Below are 14,611 nucleotides of genomic sequence, written 5' to 3' on the forward strand. Positions count from 1 at the left end.
CACTTAGAAACTATGGTATGGGAAAGTGTAAATGATGCAACAACCTATCACAGACTAGTAGAGAGGAATAGGGTTTTTGAGTTCTTGGCAGGGCTGAACCCTGAATTTGACATTGCTAGGCAGCATATTCTTTCTAGGGAGGGTGTGACACTCTCTCAAGCCTATGCCTTTGTCTCTGGAGAGGAGAGTAGGAGGAATGTAATGCTGAGACAGCCTGGGATTGACCAGTCGGCTATGGTTGGTACAACAAAACCTAAGCCGAATGGAGATAGGGGGAGTAGTGAGACTAAAAGGGAAGATAAGGACTTGCCCTGTGATTATTGCAAGAAGCCTAAGCATAACAGGGACACTTGTTGGAAGCTTCATCCAAATCTTATTCTTGCCCGGATAAGGAGCAAGAAGGGAAATGCAAATGTAGCCACTACAGGAGACTCTTCGGCCCCTCTTTCCCAAACTTATTGGGAATCCATTGCAACAGCAATAGTGAGAACAGAATTGGAGAGGTTTGGATAGCTTATGAGTAAGAAAGATTCACCTAGCTCTAGCCTTCCAAATGGACAGCAGAATGCAGGAGCCAACTACACCACTTCCTTTGCACATACAGGTAGTTCATATACAACTGCAAATCTTGCATCCACTTCAGGTAAGGAGGGACCTCCCTGGATTATAGACTCAGGAGCATCTGAACACATGACTAATGCCCCTACCCTTTTCAGTTCCTATCAGTTGTGCTCTGGAGAAGATGGTTCACATATTCCCATTGCTGGGAAGGGGACAGTTAGAGTGACCAATGATATAACTCTGTCCTCTGTTTTACATGTCCCTAGACTTCATAACAACCTACTGTGTGATAGTTCTTTGACAAAAAAATTGAACCGTTCTATGACCTTTCTTTCTGGTAATTGTGTTTTGTAGGATTTGGAGTCAAAGAAGATGATTGGGAGTGATCGTGAGGTGAATGGAGTCTACCTTCTTGATGAGATTCCGAGACATCAGGGCCATCATGTTAGTAGCAGCAGTAGTAGTGGGCCAGAGTTAGTGAACCAGATTATGCTTTGGCACAATCGCTTGGGTCATCTTTCCTTTAGTTCTTTGAGATGTCTTTTCCCAAAGTTGTTTGAGTCTGTTCAGTTATCTACTTTGGAGTGTGAGAGTTGTCAGTTAGGAAATCATTGTAGATAGTCTTTTAAACCAAGTAATAAAAGAAGTACTTTTGTTTTTAATATTGTTTACACTGATGTATGGGGACCATATCATATCCCTTCCATGGGAGGATTCCATTACTTTCTCTTGTTTGTGGATGATTATACACGATATTCTTGGATATATTTGATGAGATCACGTGATGAGTTTTCTAACTTGTTACGACAATTCCACCAGATGGTTCTCACACAATTGGAGTGAGAACTAAGGCTTTTAGATCAAATAATGCTAGAGAGTACTTTGAGAAGGACTTGACCACGTATCTCTTAGAACATGGTGTAATTCATCAGAGTAGTTGTGCACATATACCGCCACAGAATGGAGTTGCTGAGAGGGAAAACAGACACATTGTGGAGGTGGCAAGGAGTCTTATGGTATGTGCTTCAGTTCCTGTGCAGTTATGGGGAGATGCAGTTCTTACAGCCGTGCATTTGATTAGTCGTGTTCCTTCACGGACTTTGGGTTTAAGGTGCCATTTAGTCTTCTTTTTCCAGATGGGGAGATATTTCATATACCTCTGAGGGTTTTTGGTTGTGTTTCCTTTATTCACATTCTTGGCCCTCATCGCAAGAAATTGGATCCTAAGGCTAAGAAATGTGTTTTTCTTGGGTATGCTCAGAACCAAAAGGGGTATTGTTGTTATAACCCAGTGTCGAGGAGCAGATTTGTCACTATGGATGTTACCTTCTTTGAATCCACCTTCTTCTTCTCGAGTGGTTCTCCTCAGGGGGAGAGTTTTGGGGAGGAGAACTCACAATCTGTTCCTCTTCCTATTTCTTTGGTGCCTCCATCAGTTCAGCCAGCACTTGCATCAGTTCAGCCAGTCCTGCACCTCCGGTTTCATTACCTGAGCCACTATAGGTAGCCTCACAAAAATATTAACGTCGGAAGATGATGGTTGACTCCACACATCCTCAACCCACACCACTCTCTATCAGTCATTCTGAAACTCTAGATTCGACAGATGCAGTTCCAGGTATTCCTCTTGAGCATGAGCCTGTTATGTTTTCTGATGATAATGTTCCTGTCCCTAACACCATTGTTGCAGCTGATCCCACTAACCTTGATCTTCCCATTGCACTTCGTAAGGGGAAGAGAAAGTTGACAACCCATTGCATTTCACACCATCTTTAATGCCTTATCACCCTCCTACCGTGTTTTTCTTTCTTCCTTGGATTCTATGTCTATACCCAGGAATGTTACTGAGGCTTTCTCCAAACCTAAGTGGAAAACAGCCATGCAAGATGAGATTGATGCTTTGGTTAAAAACCAAACTTGGGAAATAGTTGATCTCTCCTAGACAAGGAGACAGTCGGATGCAGATGGGTATTCACAATGAAGTATAGGGCCGATGGCAAGATAGAGAGGTACAATGCAAGGTTGGTAGCAAAAGGGTATACTCAAACCTATGGTGTTGATTATCTGGAAACCTTTGCACCAGTAGCTAAGATGAGTTCAATCCGTATCCTTTTATCTCTTGCAGCCACCTATTCATGGCCCTTGTTCCATCTTGATGTAAAAAATGCCTTCCTCAATGGTGATTTACAGGATGAGGTATATATGGACATTCCAACAGGCTTTTATGAAAATGTTGGTAAATGAAAGGTGTGCAGACTCAGAAAATCTTTGTATGGACTGAAACAGTCACCTAGGGCTTGGTTTGACAGGTTCAGAGGGGCACTCATCCGTTTTGGATACACACAGACACATTTTGATCACACCCTCTTTGTGAAGAGGAGAGATGCTCTGGTGTTAATTCCGATTGTGTATGTGGATGATATAGTGGTGACAGGAAATGATTTGGAGGAGATTGATGATCTCAAAAAATCATTGCAGCAAGAATTTGAGATCAAAGATCTTGGTGAGCTCGAATACTTCTTAGGGATTGAAGTTGCAAGATCCAAGCATGGGATTTTCATTTCACAGAGAAAGTATGTACTTGACCTACTATGGGAGACTGGGAAGTTGGGGACCAAATCAGCAAACACTCCTATTGATCCAAATCACAGAATTAATGGTGTGGATGGTGTGTTGGTAAAGGATGTGGGGAGATATCAAAGAATGGTGGGCCGACTGTTGTATTTGTGTATGACACGACTAGATATTTCTTATGTTGTCAATGTTGTGAGTCAGTACATGCATGCACCTCGGGTTTAGCACTGGGAAACTATTGAGAGAATACTTGCATATCTAAAAAAGCACCCTGGTAGAGGCATTCTTTTCTCAAATCATGAGAATCTAAAGCTAGAATCCTATACAGATGCAGACTAGGCAAGATGCTTAGATGACAGGAGGTCTACATCAGGAATGTGTACCTTTGTAGGTGGAAACTTGATCTCCTAGAAGAGTAAGAAGCAAACGGTTGTGGCAAGGTCAAGTGCAGAGGTTGAGTATAGATCCATGACTCATGGTGTCTCAGAACTTCTTTGGGTTAGATCTCTTTTGAGTGAGATTAGGGTGAAAGCAAAGGAACCTATGATGTTATACTGTGACAATCAGGCTGCAGTCAATATTGCCCACAATCCAATTCAGCATGATAAGACAAAACACATTGAACTTGATAGACACTTTATAAGAGAAACGGTAACAACCGGAGAAGTTTATTTGCCTTATGTCTCTTCAGAGCTGCAGCTGGCTAATGTTCTCACTAAAGGGGTGGCAAAGAACAAACTTGAACATGATCTACGCAAGTTGGGAATGTGTGACATTTACTCCCAACTTGAGGGGGAGTGTTGAAGATTAATTAGTTTTATGATGTTTTTCTAAGTAGACGTTTTATGTTAATTGTTAGATAGGAGGTGGGGACCACAGTAGTTATGTGAGTCCAAATTTTATTATGTTTTTGAGTCTTATATATGCTGTTTTGTGTTTAGACGCCTTATAAGGGCATAGTTGTCTTTGTACTACTATTATTTTTAGTATAAATAATAAGTGAAGGGGGCGGCCAGATTATTGCTCTCTTTTCTTTTCAACTTCTCTTCTTCTCTTCTTCTCCTCTCTTCCTTCTCTCTTCAAGAAACTACTTTTCTTTCATATTTTTTAATTCTGCAGATTTCTACTATATTCCTTCCTCAGATACTAGTTCTTCCATTTCTCTTCGTTGTTCTACTTGTATTTCTCGACCACCTGACCGCTATAGTTTTCCTTCAAATCATAGCTTTTTCTCTATTGTCTCATCCTCCATAGATATTCCTTGTTCATACTTCATGCCAGCAAACCATTAGTAGTCCACACTAGAAAGAGGCCATGGATGTAGAGATTCATGCTTTACATGAGAATGACACATGAGACCTTGTGCATGCCCCTCCAAATGCCTTTATTGTTGGGAGTGAATTGAAGAATGCCTTTCTTCATGGTCCATTCATTGGTTGGATGTGAATAATTCCTTTCTTCATGGTCAATTAAAGGAGAATCTTTATATGAACCCCCCTCCTGGATATTGCAAAGATCCTTCTCTAGTTTGTAGGCTAAAGATGTCCTTATATGGGTTGAAGTAGGCTCCTTAAGCATGGTTTGAAAGATTCTGTGGTGTTGTTGTAGTAGGATACAATTAGATCTCCTTTGACCACTCACTCTTTGTCTGTAAGAGACCCCATGGTATTACTATCCTCTTATTATATGTTGATGGTATGCTGTTGACCGGGAATGATGATGAGGGAATTCATGAGCTTATGTCTCTTCTTCATAACTCCTTTCACATGAAGAATTTAGGTCCTCTTACTTATTTCTTGGGTTTGGAAGTTTGTCATAATGCTCAAGGATATTTTGTGTGTCATCAAAAATATGCCACTGATCTTGTCAAGCTAGCCAACATTACAGATGAAAAGCATGTTGATACACCTTTAGAGATGAATGCTAAGTTGTCCAAACTAGAAGACTTATTACTTCCAGATGCCACTCTATATAGATAGCTTGTGGGGTCTCTTATTTATCTCACTATGAACCGATTTGATATTTCTCATGTTGTTCGAGTTATAAGTTAGTTTGTCTCTACTCCTTGTCAGCCTAACTTAACTGAAGTCATCAGATCATTTGTTATGTTTGTGGCACAATTACTCAGTGTCTCTTCTTCTCCTCCTATTCACCCATGCAGTCGAGAGAATATGCAAATGCTAACTGGCCTGGTTGCCCAAACACTCGTTGCTCTACTACTGGGTTGTGTGTGTTTCTAGGTGATTTTCTCCTCTCTTGGAAATGTAAGAAGCAACAAATTGTTTCCAAGTCTTCTACTGAAGCAGAGTATAGGGTGATGTCTTCTATATGCAGTGAGCTAGTCTGGCTATAGTCTTTATTTTGGATCTTGGTGGTCCCATTCCTACACCCATTCCTCTCTATACAGATAATATTAGTGCTATCAAAATTGCATCGAATCCTATGTTTCATGGGAGGGCTAAGCATATAAAGGTGAATTGTCACTTTATCAGAGACATGTTCCTTGCTGGATCTATTGCTCTTTCTCATGTAGCCTCCAACATGCAGATTGCTGACATCTTCACAAAGGCAATTCTCATCCCCGACATCTCTTTCTTGTTGGCAAACTGATACTTATACCCATGCATCAGTTTAAGGGGGAGTGTGAAGGGACTTGGTATACTAGGATAGCCTTTGTTGTACACTTTATATCAGCTTTGTAGTTTTACTTTTTTCCTTTATTTTCTTTCAGCCCCATAAAGGCACTTTTGTAAATATACATAATATGTTATGTTTAATACACAAGAGGCCTTTTGGGGTGGGGTTGACTTATTTTACTTGACACCCATAGAACTGTTTTCTGCTTGCTCGTACTAGGTTGACAGGTTTTAGAATCTGGGTATTTTTACATGTGTACTCTAAGAAAAAAAATATTAACATGTTCCAAGAGAAGAAGATAGATATTGTCTCTTTGGGTGATGGGTCTACTTATGACATCACGGGTGTTAGAATGGTGAGGAACAAAATAATTGAAGGAATGATTTGCACTTTAGGATGTGTGGTGTATGTCCAAAAAAATGAATAAGAATCTAATATCACTTAGCTAGTTGGACCCCAAAGATTGCAAGGTCTTTACTGCAAGTGGAGTCATGACTTATGAAAACCACATATGGTGGCATGGTCCTAATGAAAGGTGAAAAGAGCAGGGGTTTGTATCATCTAGTTAGGAGTACAATGGCTCCCAAGACCTCAATAAGTTTCTGGAAATAGGGTGAATAGGGAAATGTGGCCATACAGAGTTTCTTTCTTATAGTTAAGGTAGAGGCAAATGCTACAAGTTTCCAAGGTACAGATGATGGTGAAAGGAAAATTCTTACTACGAGAGAAAGGTTCAAGGTCTCTCTCTTTGGAGTTAACTAGAATCGTTAACTCAAGTGCAGCTACACAGGTGCATTGGTCGCTTTATTCGAATCAGGTGGTACTAAAACTGAGTAAAGAGACCTCTTGCACTAGGATATCCCTTCTCTAATCCTTTTGTACCTTTGTTCAGAATAATATACTTCTTACTAATCAAAATAGTTTCCCAAGTTTTCTCTAATTTCAGCTCAATGCCAAGGTCTAGTAGTTCTAAAACCTCTCATTTTCTCAAAAAACACCATGGTTTTGGAACATAATTGTCATGAGGTGTACTATATCTTATGTAACTAGGTGCAAGGGTATTATTGTCCATTCACTTATTTTTATTAAACACTAATATAATAGGGTTATGTGGGCACTGCCACATACCCAAGAAAGATTCTCCTCGACTCTTCTGCTCTTCTCTTCTTTCACTCATGCTTGTTTCTTCTTTGTGATCTTTAACAAATGGCAATAATGAACTGTAGAAATAATTTACTGAGGTTTACCAAAATAACATACAAAATGGGTTCAACTATGCTACGGAAAAGACATGATATCCAAAACACTTGTGACCAATCAACCGGTATCATAAACGTATTAACCAATCAGGTGGCATTTATCAAAATTCATAGGTGGGTTTTGATTGGTCAAAGCTCTTCTGGTACCATGTCTTTCTGTTATCATAGATTTTTCATAGACTACCTGCAGTCATTGTTATATTATTGAATAAAACTAAAGAAATTATCATGGTTACAACTCATTTGTCCTTTTAATTCAAAGGTTCTTAGGGATTACCTCTTGTAAAGGGCGAGGAGGAAGAGAGTCTTGTAGCTGCTTAAGGAAACGTATATAAGCCTCAGGAAGCACATCTGCACGTGTAGACAAATACTGACCAAGTTTTACCCACAATCCTTCCAACTCTATTATCAAACTGAGAACACGCTTGGCATTGCGTTCATGAGCTCTTTCCCATAGGGAATCTCTTTTAGATTTGTTAAACCATTTCTCTCTCTGCTGCAAAGCCTTCAGTAATAACAAAAAAATAAAATATTGGTCATGCAGTTTCCTAAAGTAAGGAAGTCCGAAAATAAAATGAAGATTGCAGAAGTGATTAAGAAACAAGACAGACCTTATAGTCTAGGTAGATTATCAACGCAAGTGTGAATACTTTCACACGTCTCCTGTAGATGTTTCCCCATCCCATTAGAGTTTGTATGGTTACAGAACAGACGCAGGAAAGTCAGAGTTCGCTGATATTCGATGAAAAGTACTCCCGGTAGTTCTTCAAATTTTGCTCTCTCTGGGATCAGCAAAAATATATTTAACATTTTCAGTTAATTATATTCACTAAACCAAGAAGAACCGAAGTGTTAATCAAGGTCACATCCATCTGAAGATATATTTCAAAGAGGTTTGTCATACCTTCAGATATTTCAAGTAAACATATCAAAAGAATAACAAAAAGAAAAAACTATTAATGCAACTATAATAGAAAAGTCCGCAACTTCAGGAAGAGCACAGTTGCGGGTTTACTATGCACAGAAATCTTTGATTCCTTACAAGTTGCACAATTACATCCAGGTATTGTAGAAATTGGGAAAACGTTGGAAATACCGCAAAATCTGTGAAAATTTTCACCAAAACCCAGGGAGCTGAATACACAATATCAAGGGTATTGTTATATCACTATAAATTTCAGCAATTAATAGCCAATATACTGTAAATTCAAACTGAATTTCCCGAAAATTCCAACATATAACAATAAATTGGAACTCGATATCCTCATAAATTCAACTAATATGCCCCAAAATCCGAAACTAATTGCAGAATCACTACAAAATTCAGCAATTAATAGCAAACATACTGTCAATTCAAACTGAACCCCAGAAAATTTCTAACCTATATTAAATCAATTCGAACTCGATATCCTCATAAATTCAACTAATATGCCTCAAAATCCGAAACTATTCATAGAAGCAGAGTATACAATCTCACCTAACTCGGCGAACTCCACAGCGAGACTCGAGGCACAGATTTTAGACTTTTAACGAGATAGGTTGCGAATGTTCTCCGCGACGCAGACGTGAGATAACAAAAAGACGAATTAAAACAAAAAAAAATAAATTGGAGCTTAGAATCAAATTAATGAATTTCGATTGATTTTTGAATATAGATGAAACGAATAAAAAAATAGTAGAACCAACGTCAAAAGTTCCAAAGCTCGGAAGCACCTGCGTGACTTCGCGGGAAGGAATCTGAGCGTTGGATTGGACGAGTGACGTAATCAAGGCCGTTGGTTTTTCAAAGACGAGGCATAAAGTTATAGCCTCTCGTTATCGCTTTATTGATATTTCTAGTCTTCAAGCAAATTAAGATGGAAAGTGGAAAGTCAAGAAAGGAAACGGATAGACGATTTATGGTTCTAATTGTCTACAGTTCTACTTGTAATACTGTTGATACGCCACGTCATTTTCGTACACGTGGGGCAAGTATCAGACTGCCGTGGCATATTACAGTTGAGCCACGTGTGCTGAGAGTTGAGGATTCAGCAGACTTTCAGAATCGATGATTTGGACTTTGGAGGCTCACGGTACAGACTCACAGATTCAAGTCACCTGAGATTTACGGAAGTGCCATTTAACGTGATACGTGATTCGTAAACTAAAATCGTAAGGTTGTTGAGGAACGATCGGTCAGAGGGTCAGTCGGTCACCTAAAAACCCAACACGCCTCTTTTATTGCCAGTTGCCACTTGGCAAATTTGCCAACATTCCCAGAAATTTACATTTGCGCCCTCAAACGCCCACAGCACATCGATTGGGAACACGAACATCTCCCTCACAATGACAAATACGGGAAGTGTGAACTCCATTCCGAAACTTGGTGTCATTGTCTAACGTCCTTGAAGTAGAAATCGTAAGTGCAACGAATACGAAACAATCATTTATGCAACTTTTGCATTCTACGCCCTATATGCTCAATTGCTTATCATCAAAATGTGCTCAAGATCTCAGTAGACCTCATGGGCCGGGTCAAGCCGGATTTTGTCTATGTATTAATAGAATATATTCAAGTTCAAGCTCAAGTTTAGCTTGGCCATCCGATTTAAGTCTTGAGCTAGAGCCCAGTCCTCGTATAAAGCCCAACGTCTGGGCCTAGCCAGTTGAAAATAGAAATTTTTTCTTTTTTATTCAATAAAAAGTGTTTTATTTATATTAAAAATCTTTAAAACTTAAAAATAATAAACATCTCATTATTATTTGAAGAAAAGAGAATGACGAAGAAAAAATATCATATACATATTTTATTAAATAAAATATGTTTTATTATTTAATATATAGTATCAAGTCGAGTTCAAGTTCGGACTGAGAGCTGGAAGAGAGAATGAATGACAAGCCAAAAATGGAAATTGTGATATGAATGCAATACAATTATACAAAGCGATAGTCTATCTTTCTCCCAACGTATAAAAAAAATTCCATAGATTACAGCTTGATACGTCGGAAGATTGTATATAATTTCTATCTGCCGCTTTTTTTTAATTTTAGAAGGGTGGAAATGATGTTATTTAACATTTAGAAATTAAAATAAAAAGTCTTTAAAAAAGATTAAAATAATGCATTGATAATCTGATATATACCAATTTCAGATTTCTGATATTTTTACATTTTCCTTATAAGTAGCAATATTTTTATTAATAAAACTTTATGTGAAAAGGAGTGGAACAAGAAGGCATTCACTCGAAGATTATAGCCCGGTATACAATAACAAAAACATATAGAAATTAATAAAAAATAATATATGTATATTTCAGTCAAAAATAGCGGAAATTGCAAAAGGTACAGAATTTGATAGAAATAAAAAGAATGTATGTTTGAGCCAAAAATTATATTTCAGACAAAAAAAAAGCAGAAATTGCAGAAAATACAGGAATTGATAAAAAACCACAAAATATGTTTTAGACAAAAAATAGAGCCTTGGAAAAAAAAAACAGAGAAATTTATTAAAACTAAAAATATTGCTTTAAAAAAAAAGAGAAATTCAATGGAAACTAAAATCTTATTGACCAACTTTCCCCTCTTTCAAAATCTAAAAAAAAAAAAGGAATATATTCATAGAACTTTTTTTGTAGTCGATGGATCCAGGAACCTTATAAAATAAATATGGATACTTCAATGATCAAACAAAAAAAAAAACAGATTGTCTAGTGTTTAGAATTTAAAACTAATAAACATTCTAATGTAGCATTGGCTGCATGCAACCCCAATGAAATAAGAATACATCATTGTTTAAATAAAAATTAGTTTATGTAATGTCTTAAATTTATTTAAAAAACAGGTATTACACCATTTGAGAATGGTCACATAATCAGGTTAAACGACAGTTTAATATGCATTATGTAGTTTGAAGTCGGAGCTATTGGCTACAACACATTGCTGGTTATGTTCACACAACTGCACATTAGACTTCTTAGTAATGTAAAGGATTACCGATATTCCCGATGTGCAGTTGAATAAATCTGAATATCAACATTTTTTGGTCAGTAGGTCCTAAATCGTTTGATGAAGAGGCCAAAATTTTTCAAAGCGAATGGTCATGTCAGTATTTTGTGAACTTTATTTGGTTCTTGATCGATTATGGTTGGAGAAAGCATCCAAGTTATCTCAAGGTAAAAGCTCTATTTATATAGCATTGAATGGCACATTAGGAATATCTCCCGCATATTGATTCTCATTCTCAGAGTTTCTACCTGCACAACATTTGGTCGGAAATTTTAAATCGTAGACCGTAAAATTAATGGAGAAAAAAACATCTGGTCGGAAATTGGAATGGCGGATCAACAGGAAGAGGAATAGTGATTCTTACCGTTTCAATGGAGAAAAAAACAGTGAGTAGCGACGACAAGCGAAGTAGCAACAGCTCAATGGTGTTGGCAATGGAGGAGGGCGAAGCAGCAACAGCTCAATGGTGTTGGCAATGGAGGAGGATGAAGCAGCAACAATGGAGGAGAATCAATGATTGAGCCGATGATTAGATCAAGCAAAGCAGCAAGTTAGAGAACCAACGGCAACAAGATGATGGAGGGTGATTTGGCATGACCTCGTAATAAGGGGACACGTGGATGTGATTCGACATAGGTGACAACTCGGCATAGTCAGCTCGCTACAAAGTAATACTCCACTACCGCGAACTAAAATTCTTCGAGCTGAGATCACCCCGAGCTAAGGGTACCTCGGTACCAGGTCGCGGCACCAGTACCTAATTCAGTTCGAGGTGTACGAGCCTTAACTCGGGAACATCAATTCAAGGGGAAACCAGCTCGGGTGTGCCAATCTGCCCTCGATGTAATCCCGAAATTCACTCCAACGGTTCCCGAATTCCGCGGGATCACGCCTCGTAACAACTAAGCATTATCTCCCCATCCGATCCGGGCAGAAGTGATTAGCCTTATCCACTGATAAATGTTATCTCCAGATAACACGGAAACAGATTCTATCATGGCAAAGATCACGGAACTACTTCGTAAAGCCCGCGAGGACTCTATTATATAAAGGCCTCCCTCTCGGGGCCCAAGGTACGCGCAATTACTGCTTACTAGCTCTCTTGCTCTTTAATTACTCTCAACTCGCATATACTAACTTAAGCATCGGAACAACCTCGCCGGATAAACACTCCCGGGTTCTCTGATTCTTTTTGTGCAGATTCTCCACGTCTGTCGTCCACTAAAAGCCAAGTCACCTCCAGCTAGGAGCAGCCAGATTGCAATGTATCAAAGTGGAAGAGGAGAAACGCAGTGTGATTTTTAGAGAAGTAGAACGGATTGGAGGAGAAACGCAAAGCCGAGAGGTGATTTCTAGGAAAAAAGTAGAAGAGACACTCTCAACCTTATATGTTACTGGGGGGAAGGGGAGGCAATTTTGAGATTTTCCTTTTTTATCCACTTACCCTCCACTCGGGAAACCAATTTACCCGAGTGTCGCAAGGGTATCGTTTACCCGGAGAACTGATGATACTCGGGAAAATTAAACTTACCGTGGGTCCCATATGATTTTAGAATTTGAACACTGGCCAATTGGTCAATGGCATTCACAATCCCATTTACCAAACTTTCCCCCTTCACTTCACGAAAAACGAACATGGCCTAAAAGGCTCGTTTAAAGACAAACACAGAAGGTTGGCCGAGGTGGTGTGCTGTTCAGACTCCCTCTGGTGATTAATAGTTTAAATGATGCTCGTTCTCCTAGTTCTTCGATATCTGCATTTGGCATTCCTCATTAGGAGATAAGTGAATGCCAAATGCAGCCTTATTATCTTCTTTTTGAAATCCAGGCCCTGAAAGTCAAATTTCAAGATCTCAGTTTTGTTTATATTAACAGACGGCTGAATGATAATGCGCATTGTTTGAAGAAGTATGCTAAACGAACTCTGCATGAGTTCTTTGGTTTGATCATCAGCCTACCTGGCTGCTGGATGTTGTGAACCTTGTTTCTTTTGGTGGTTAATATAGTTATTTTATACAAGGTTCTAAATACCTACACGGGCCGATACACTGGTAGGGCGGCATATCGGCCCATGATGGTACATTTTGTTTTTAAGTTTCATTTGTTTTCTTTTTCGAAACCAGTTCAGAGGGGCCAGTTTAAGGTCTGGCTACCCTCTGAACCAGTGGCTGACCCGATACAACCCCTGAAGGGGCATATCAGTAAGCCATTGGCACAATACGTATCGGCCGGTACGGGCCGATACGATACTTTGAACCTTAATTTTATATAGCAAAAAAAAATACTATACAAGCTTGAAAGGGATCACTGACGTAAAAGGTATCTACTGATATTCCATTAAGTATAAGATCCAGATTTGTCTAAAATTCATTTCACTGAATCAGAATGCAAGACAGGGCCTAAATAAAGTAGGCAACACTTGTTTCTAGTTTACAAAAATGTACCATTTCATTCCATTCAAAAAAAAAAAAAGTGTACCATTTCATGCAATTCGGAAATATAAGGCAAACAAATAGGACAATTGAGATGGAACAAAATTTGCTTTTCTTTTGCTGCTAAATTTCAGAAATCCTCCAAAAGCACCACTACCGTAAACATCTTAAAGCTTACAAGCTTCTAAATCTAGATTTACCCCTCAAAACTGATCAAACCCAAGCTTTAAATACAGATGAAAAATGAACTGATCAAAACCGAGCTTTCCTTTTGCGGGCTGTGTATTTTGTGTCAGGAGGTACCATGTTCCCTTTTCTTCTCATCTGTTCCTTTTTCTTGATAACCCATTCTCTTCCCTTAACCTTCTTTGTTGTCTTCAGTTTCTTCCTGGGGCGATGCCTATCTGAAATGCAGACCTGGATGCCAGAAGTATTTTCAGCATCATTACTAAAAATACTAAATAAATGAGGTGTTGTAGAGTCTATTGTCTCCAAACCCCTGCAAAACAGTGTTGAATGGACTCTCCTAAATGGATGACATGTGTTGGTTACACATCCAAGTATGATACTCCATGAATTCTTGAAAGCACTTGTGTGTAACATTTCCCATTTATAACATGAAAATGATATAAATGAACAGCTAATCTATAAGATGAAAATGATGTATCAAATGTCACCTAAGCTGTGTTTGGTTGCATTACATTGCATGTGAGTGTAAAAGGACCAAGTATAAATTCTGGTTTATTTCAGATTTTGGCCAGTTTTCTTTGTTTGTAAGTAAACTAAAGTGACCTTCACTCGGAGAATGAAGGTAGGAGGGTTATCCGTCTAGGAGTATGGTAGGATACAAGATGATGTGACCTCACTTTATATGAGAAAGAGTTGAGGTAGAAGGTGGTGCAAATTTTGCATCACTTTTTGGTATGCAAAATTTACACTGCCAATGAATGCAAAATAGACAAAAAGTACAAATTCTGTATCAGGTAGCAATGCAAACTATATTTATGAAAAAACGAAAGCAAAACACTGAACAGGCTACAAATCTTGCAGCTGGTCAAAATTTGCACAGCAACCAAATGCAGCCTAATTAGTGACAGCCTGGCAGGCAATATTTTTGTAAGTATCTAACGTTAGAATTCAAAGAATATGGAATTCTTTTAATAG

At 38.5% G+C, this 14,611-nt stretch overlaps 2 protein-coding genes across 5 annotated transcripts in view; both read right to left on the reverse strand.

Annotated features, from left to right (window-relative positions):
• Positions 1 to 8,786, reverse strand: part of LOC104601555 (ABC1 family protein) — a 62,862-nt gene extending 54,076 nt beyond the window's left edge. For 2 of the 3 annotated variants that reach the window (XM_010264928.3, XM_019198493.2), the window contains exons 1-3: positions 8,509 to 8,786; positions 7,643 to 7,813; positions 7,309 to 7,536 (exon numbers count right to left, since the gene is read on the reverse strand). In XM_010264928.3, the coding sequence (XP_010263230.1) occupies positions 7,309 to 7,536; positions 7,643 to 7,717 (303 nt within the window). In that variant the 5' untranslated portion in view covers positions 7,718 to 7,813; positions 8,509 to 8,786. Of the gene's footprint in view, positions 1 to 7,308; positions 7,537 to 7,642; positions 7,814 to 8,412; positions 8,436 to 8,508 lie in introns of those variants that run through there. The other variant, XM_088892978.1, reaches the window with a different exon arrangement.
• A 4,584-nt stretch (positions 8,787 to 13,370) lies between these two features.
• Positions 13,371 to 14,611, reverse strand: part of RID2 (S-adenosyl-L-methionine-dependent methyltransferases superfamily protein) — a 36,870-nt gene continuing 35,629 nt past the window's right edge. For both annotated transcript variants that reach the window (XM_010264929.3, XM_010264930.3), the window contains exon 10: positions 13,371 to 13,864. In XM_010264929.3, coding sequence (XP_010263231.1) covers positions 13,700 to 13,864 — 165 coding nt within the window. In that variant the 3' untranslated portion in view covers positions 13,371 to 13,699. The remainder of the gene's footprint in view (positions 13,865 to 14,611) is intronic.

This window comes from Nelumbo nucifera, chromosome 8 (genome assembly GCF_055504915.1).
Source record: "Nelumbo nucifera cultivar China Antique chromosome 8, China Antique-T2T, whole genome shotgun sequence".
NCBI classification, from domain to species: Eukaryota; Viridiplantae; Streptophyta; class Magnoliopsida; order Proteales; family Nelumbonaceae; genus Nelumbo; species Nelumbo nucifera.